Raw genomic sequence first — 6,833 nt, 5'->3', positions numbered from 1 at the left:
TTGATGTAAAATTAAGATATATATATTTTTTGAATATGCTCCACCGTAGTAATTAATTACTATAATAATATTATTATCTTAGGTTAATTTTAATTAGTCGAGATGAATATCTAAATAAAACAAGTATTTAAATATTAAAATAAATAAGATATTCTTTATAAGATCCATTAAAGATAAAATTAATACTATATGTCTATATATCCGTGATTTAAATATTCAAATATAAAATTTAATTGAGAAATAAAGAAGTTAGTTTTATCAAATAATTTAAGAAATTTCTATTCGATAGGGCGTCTTTTAATTTTTGTCCAATAAAATTGGCAAGAGCAGAGCTGATCCGTTGCTGGCAATCGCATCACAAACAGGGGAAAACAGGGGAAGGCGTGTGATCGGAGGAGAGTAATAAATACTATTCATTTCGGTGTCAGAAACTGATGAGAATGGTGCAGCAAAGCGTTTGACTCTCGTTTCATGGGCGTCTTGTCCTCCCTCAAAGATCGGGCCAAGCTCACTCTATTTTTATTTTTATTTTTTTTTGATCGAATTACCAGAGGAATTAAATCATCCTTCAATATTTCACTTTCGAAGGTAGATTGTTAATGATTTCTGCGCGCTATATGACAACAAGGAGTTCGAGTGCGGCATCTCATGCACTCTGTCACACTCTCCATCTCCTCTTCCATTCCTTCTCAGGGAGCTAGACGGAGAATGATATTTGAGTAGTCCCATGGGAAGTGCACTCAGCGGCGGGAGGAGGGATGGCCGGCGGCTGGCGGAGGAGCGGGAGGAACTGCGGGCGAAGGTAGCGGCGCTGGAGGAGGAGCTGAGGGAGGCGCGCAGCGCCGCGGCGGCGAGGGCCGAGGCGTGGGAGGCGGAGCGGCGGGAGAGAGGGGAGGAGACAGGATGGCTGAAGGAGGCCGCGCCGTCCAGGGGAGGCGGCGACGAGGCGGCGGCTGAGGAGGAGGCGCGGCGGGAGGAGGTGGTCGGGAAGTGGAAGCTGCTCTACCTCGCGATCAAGACCGAGCTCGACGAGCTCATCCAAAGGACTCGACAAGGTGATGACGAATTATATATTTTCTCTCTCGAAAAAGAATCAACAAAATCACGAGACGTTTATTAAGAAACTAATTATCGCAGAGAGATCTTTCATCGGAGCGGAACAAGGCCCGATCGAGCAACTCCAGAGGGAGGTGAAGGCAAAGGAAGACGCGATGGGGACGCTAAGGTCGCGCGTCGAGGCAATGGAGCGGGAGGCTTCGAGACGAGACCGGGAGATCGACATCTTGAAGCAAAGCTTAAGGATTCTAAGCAACGGCAAGAAGAGCCGCGTCGGGAAGAATCAAATTCATCAGGGACTCGTGTGTCGTAGATGAGGAAGCAGCAGCGTTAACTCGATGTTCTTGTGGCATTTAACAGAAGAATTAATTAAATCACAAAATTTAAGATAATTTCATTATATTATTTTTTTATATCATAAATATTTTCTTTATTGACACGGCATGATTGCCACCGCAGGGGATGATTTGGTAAAAAATTCAACGTTGAAGGGCTTATTTATTAAAATATTCTCAAAAACCGAATGATTATTTTGAACTAAAATGACGGTCTATTTAATCTTAACTTCCAGAAGTTTCACCACGTCATCTGTCTTCTCCCTTCTCCCAAACGCGACCGTCGGCGGAGCGAAGAGGCGATGGCAGCCGAGACCCACTTTGCCCTAGCGAGAACAGCTGCCTCCGCCGCGGTCTTCCGCGTCCCGTCATCCCTTCACAATGCGCCCCTCTTCCATTGCCGCTCCCTCGTCTCCCCTCCTCGGACCGCCCTCGGCGCCTCCGCAGTCGCGATCTACCAGGCGGGAGGGCCATCGGGGCGACGCAGATCCTTTACCGTCCGATCCATGTCCTCTTCCTCCTCGTCGTCCTCGTCCTTCGGATCGCGGCTGGAGGAATCGATCAAGAAGACCATAACCGAACACCCTGTCGTCGTCTACTCCAAGACCTGGTGCTCGTGAGTTCTCTTACCGTTCTCTATTACGTTTCAATCACTTTTTCGATGCACCTGGGCTTTATTAATTTCTGATGTGCTTGGGGATTTGAGGTATTCGATGGAGGTGAAGGCGTTATTCAAGCGGATTGGTGTGGAGCCATTCGTTATTGAACTCGATCAACTTGGTAAGTTGCATTCTTGTATTTATGGTTATTTGATCGTAATTATCACAGGTATTTACTTAGTTTAGTGTTATGCTATTGCCATATCAAATTTGCTTATTGTTTTTTCTGCGATATGAAACTATACACATAGAACTGTACTTAAAGGGGAGGGAGAATAAGGTTAGAACTTGTGTGAAGGCCTCCTTCACACATGATCTAGTGAAGGGGGCTTCTTCACCTGACGGTTAGTATTATTGTTGTGATAGGTTTCTATCATTTTTTATTCCCAGCCGATCGGTGTTACTCTTTAGAATAAAAGGTGCAACGGTTTAATTATGGTAGGTGCTACCCTTAGTTATCATAGGCGTCCCTTTAGTTTATTTTAATTGCTACCATTTTTTGTTCCTAGTAGATAGGTTGCTACAGTTTAACTATCTTAGGCACTGCCATTTCATTATGCTAGGAGCTACAAGTTTTAGTTATAGGCTATGCCATGTGCTACCACTTAGGTATGATAGATGCCATCATTTTGTTATGGTAGGTGCTACCATTTTCTCTTTCTAGAAGGTATGTGCTATCATTTAGTGTTTTGATATGTCAGATGAAAAAATCCCCTTCACTATATTGACCTTTAGTGGGCATGGATGAAAGAGTGAACCTTCGATAGAAGGATGCAAAAAGAATATTGACTAAGAAGCAATATTGACCTTTAGTGGGCATGGATGAAAGAGTGAACCCTCAATAAAAGGATGCAAAAAGAATCATAGATGAGATAGAGAGATGAAGTATTATAAAGTTCTACCTAGGAACGGGAATTCATAGCTTGGATCATACAATTATAAATTGTGACAAAACATTATTTGGGTTTGTAGACTTTTTTGTATGTTTTGTTTTTGACACTACAATGTGGTAAATTATTTGTCAATCTGTTAAAATAATTCATCTTTGTAACCTTTGCTCCCATTGCTCCCATTGCATTTCAGGTCCTCAAGGGCCACAAATACAGAAAGCATTGGAGAGAGCGACAGGGCAATTTACTGTTCCTAACGTATTCATCGGTATGCAATAAATACCAAGATTTAAAGACACGAGCTTCACCCAGTGGATCTTTTCTATTTTAAGTTTACTTTATGTTTTTATGCAATTTCTCATAATTCTCAATCATGTGAATGGAAAACATGGTCATGGTATCTACCTCCTTCACTCAATACTCACAAAAAAGTACTGTTATGTTAATACATATAAAGATCACACAAAATGCCGAACTGCTGGTGCTATTAATTCCAAAACATTTGATGCTGATTGTTAGAATCATTGTGCTTGTTTCTGAGGATCAAGTTCAAAAAGAAACAATCTTAATCGTTTACAGAGGCCAGCATCATATGATTGATTTATTCATCCAAGTCCACCTTAACTTCATAGTTCTGTTGTCCACTAAAGTTATTGGACTTTGACGTATGAGGTTTTGTGTCGTATTGATTCCCAGATCAAGATTGGTGGAACTGAGGTCCATTCACATTCAAGGTGTTTGAATCATTTTCTTAGAAGGAAAATAAACAAAGAAGTGCAGTTTGATTGCATACAGTTTGGAATCTATAGAGGTCTCCATTATAACAATTTGTCCATAAAATCAAAATTGTGTTTGTGATTTCCTTCTTACTTCTAGACCTTTTTTTTTTCCTTGTCACTTTCTTTTGCATCTCTCATGTTATTTGCACCTCATAAGTCATTATGGCATGGCCTACTTAGATGAAACTGACTCATTGACTTGTTAAGCTCAAACATCTACTAAAAATGCTTAAGCTAAAGCTAATAATAGCTCACTCATCCAAACTTATAAAGCTTCTTTTTTAATTCACAAGTTCCCATGCAAGACTAAATTAAAATATCACAATCATCTCAATCAAGGCTTGACATCCCTTGAAGACCTAAAGTTTTACTCATGGCTTAGAATATTTCTAATTAGTAACATTAATACCCAATGGTGGTTAGACTATTGACAGTTGTTTTTTTTCCAACACCTCAAGGCTAAAATGCCCAAACCTAAGTTAATGCTAGCCTTTATGAAGTTTATAAAACAGTTTGTTAGTCCGTACAAGTGGGGGATTAAACTGGGGGTGGCACATTTCATCTTTGCAAAGGTGGTCTAATCTCTTCTTAGTTGAACCTGCGGCATTAATAGTTGATCATAGGAAATGGTCCGTTTATCTAATCACCTAACTTTGGGAAAGTAAGCTGACAATTTTTCCTTGATTGACTCATTTTTTTCCTTGATGCAGGAGGCAAACATATTGGTGGCTGTACAGGTACTTTTCTGTTACCTTTATACTTTAGCTTCATTTGTGGATAATGATTCTCCTACTTTCCAGTTTGTTCTTTCAAGTATGTGGGCATGTCAAGTTTTTTTTAAATCCCGCACTCTACTTTGTTTTTGTCCAGACCACACGTGTCTTTTATATATCAAAAGTACCCATGCCACCAGAGAATCAATTTTTTTTTTCTTTCTAGTTTTTTTTATGGAAAAATGTTGACAAAGTTGAAGACCTTTTCAACTTGAGATTATAATCATGGAAATTCTCATAAAGATTTTTTTTTTAATGAAAATGACTTATTTTGTGTTGGTGACCTTCCACATGTCAAAAATATTAGATGAAATTATATTTCTAGTATTTTCTCTGGAACTCGCATCTCTATTACATTTTCCACTATAATCAATTCGGTTATTCTAACAAATAGAAACTACTGTCCTTTAACATTTTCATTATACCTCAACCTATTTTTATCCTTTATTGCTCTCGACCAACATAATATGCTTAAACTACCAAGACGATCTACGTACTGTTTTCTTAAAACCCATGTTAGTGAAGTCATAAAAGTTCTAAAAAAAAAGTCATAAAAGCAATAACCATTGCTATTCTGCATTGGACCTTTTATTTCTGTTACAGATACCGTGAAACTTCATCAGAAAGGGGAGCTAACTACTCTGCTGTCCGAACTAAACACTAGCACAGAAAATTAGCTGTGCAATTTTTGCATCTTTATGTGTGAGGTACATTGCACCAATTGGTTGATGTTTTTTTTTTTTTTGTCAAATCGGAGACTGCTCCACGATGTTGGGATTTTTTGTTTGGTGGTTTGTTTTTTAATTTAATGTTTTTATCTGTTTATTAAACTTTACTGGATTTTGTACTTCTAATTTACTGTAAGTCAAGGATTAAATTATTAAGTTACCTTTCTAGATTAATTTCAGTTCCAGTTGGGTTGTATCTAATAGTATTAGCAAATATAATTATAGTATCACGCTAATAATATCTATGATGGAAATATGCACATATATCAATTAATATCTTATATATCATTAGCGTGAATTAAATTTGGATTAATTTTTAAAAATTATGATTACTCTAATACTAAAATGCTGATTCTTGATGTAGACTAAACTCATGGATATCTAAGATGCTAATATTATTATCATTTTTTAGGTGAAATCATTAATGATTTTAACTTTATATATACTTCCATTCTATTTTAACTGTTTTTCTTACGGTTCTCCAAAATTCTTGGCAAAAGTGAAGCAATTAAAATTTAAGTTTCTGTTTTGAAAGAAAAAAATCAATGATGTATTTATTGAAACTAATTTTAAATGAATAGAAATATAAATTCACTACGACAAAGAATTCTTTGGAGATAATAAAATTGCAAAATGTATTTTTCTGGGGCAAAATCTTGTTTAGAGATATTGCATATTTGCTTTGTGATTACTTGTCACGAGAGTCCTGTTTGCTTCAATAGATAGTCAAACAACAATTATCTTTCTCAGTCAATAAAGTTTTGTGCCTTTTAAATCGAAAATTTCAAACTCATTGTGCCTTTTATGCAATCAATTTGTTTAAAAACTATTTAGCAATTTTTCTTATTATATTACCTGAATAAATATAGTTGTTATAGCTCCTGAGACATAGTCTTATCTTAAAAGATGATTTCATTGTTTGTTTCCTTAGTAGAAATATTACAAATATAATGTAAATATTAGAATAAAATGCTATGATTTGATCCGCTAGGTATTTAGATTTATCTGTTTATAAAATTATCATTGATAAAAATTGAATCATATTAAAGTGCTTGAATCCTCCACAATTGCCACAATTGTGGAGGATTGAAAATTCTTATTATTATTTTAAAAAATCTAAAGTACATACTTTTCAAACATTAAGTTATTTTCTTTATTTTGAAAATCATAAAAATTCTCTTTATTTTTTCTAAAAAATTATTTTGCTCCTACTTCGTTAAATGCTATATAACTTGCCAATCACGTGGAATGCACACGACAGAATTTGCTAGCATAAAAAAAATTGACCACCTCAAACATATATTGACATTTTTAAATCCAAGATGTTGAATTTGATAAAAGATTTATCATAATTTGATTTGTAAATAACATAATGGAGATTTAGGTGGCTCCAGCTGATTGGAATCAAAACGATTTGAGTTTTAGTTAACACAATCTGATTTAAATTTAATTTACAGTCTAAAAATTTAGAGTTTATCAACACTGCTCGAGTCAGATAAAAAATCTTTTTGCAAATCAATTTATGGTCATTCCATGCCAATTTTATATAAGTTTTAATGTGACTTGATTTTATATAATTTGGCAGTGCATGGGTGTGGACCGCTCGGTGTTCT

At 36.3% G+C, this 6,833-nt stretch overlaps 2 protein-coding genes across 2 annotated transcripts; both read left to right on the top strand.

Moving 5' to 3' along the window:
• Positions 1–407: 407 nt before the first annotated feature.
• On the top strand, positions 408–1,530 carry LOC122052623 (translation initiation factor IF-2-like). Its single transcript, XM_042614239.1, has 2 exons — positions 408–1,055; positions 1,138–1,530. The coding sequence occupies exons 1-2, from the start codon at positions 728–730 to the stop codon at positions 1,371–1,373; spliced, it is 564 nt and encodes a 187-aa protein (XP_042470173.1). The 5' UTR covers positions 408–727; the 3' UTR covers positions 1,374–1,530.
• An 89-nt stretch (positions 1,531–1,619) lies between these two features.
• LOC122052622 (monothiol glutaredoxin-S10-like) lies at positions 1,620–5,390 on the top strand. The gene is made up of 5 exons (XM_042614238.1): positions 1,620–2,007; positions 2,098–2,171; positions 3,134–3,208; positions 4,430–4,456; positions 5,096–5,390. The coding sequence occupies exons 1-5, from the start codon at positions 1,694–1,696 to the stop codon at positions 5,167–5,169; spliced, it is 564 nt and encodes a 187-aa protein (XP_042470172.1). The 5' UTR covers positions 1,620–1,693; the 3' UTR covers positions 5,170–5,390.
• Positions 5,391–6,833: the final 1,443 nt, after the last annotated feature.

Source organism: Zingiber officinale, chromosome 3A (assembly GCF_018446385.1).
Source record: "Zingiber officinale cultivar Zhangliang chromosome 3A, Zo_v1.1, whole genome shotgun sequence".
Taxonomy (NCBI): Eukaryota; Viridiplantae; Streptophyta; class Magnoliopsida; order Zingiberales; family Zingiberaceae; genus Zingiber; species Zingiber officinale.
The sequence above is the reverse complement of the archived record's forward strand: the minus strand, read 5'-3'. Positions and strand labels throughout refer to the sequence as shown.

Coding starts and splice junctions, on each gene's coding strand:
- LOC122052623 (XM_042614239.1), top strand. CDS start 728: ATGGGAAGTGCACTCAGCGGCGGGAGGAGGGATGGCCGGCGGCTGGCG. Junction 1,056..1,137: donor CATCCAAAGGACTCGACAAG/GTGATGACGAAT, acceptor TAATTATCGCAG/AGAGATCTTTCATCGGAGCG.
- LOC122052622 (XM_042614238.1), top strand. CDS start 1,694: ATGGCAGCCGAGACCCACTTTGCCCTAGCGAGAACAGCTGCCTCCGCC. Junction 2,172..3,133: donor TATTGAACTCGATCAACTTG/GTAAGTTGCATT, acceptor ATTGCATTTCAG/GTCCTCAAGGGCCACAAATA. Junction 3,209..4,429: donor TGTTCCTAACGTATTCATCG/GTATGCAATAAA, acceptor TCCTTGATGCAG/GAGGCAAACATATTGGTGGC.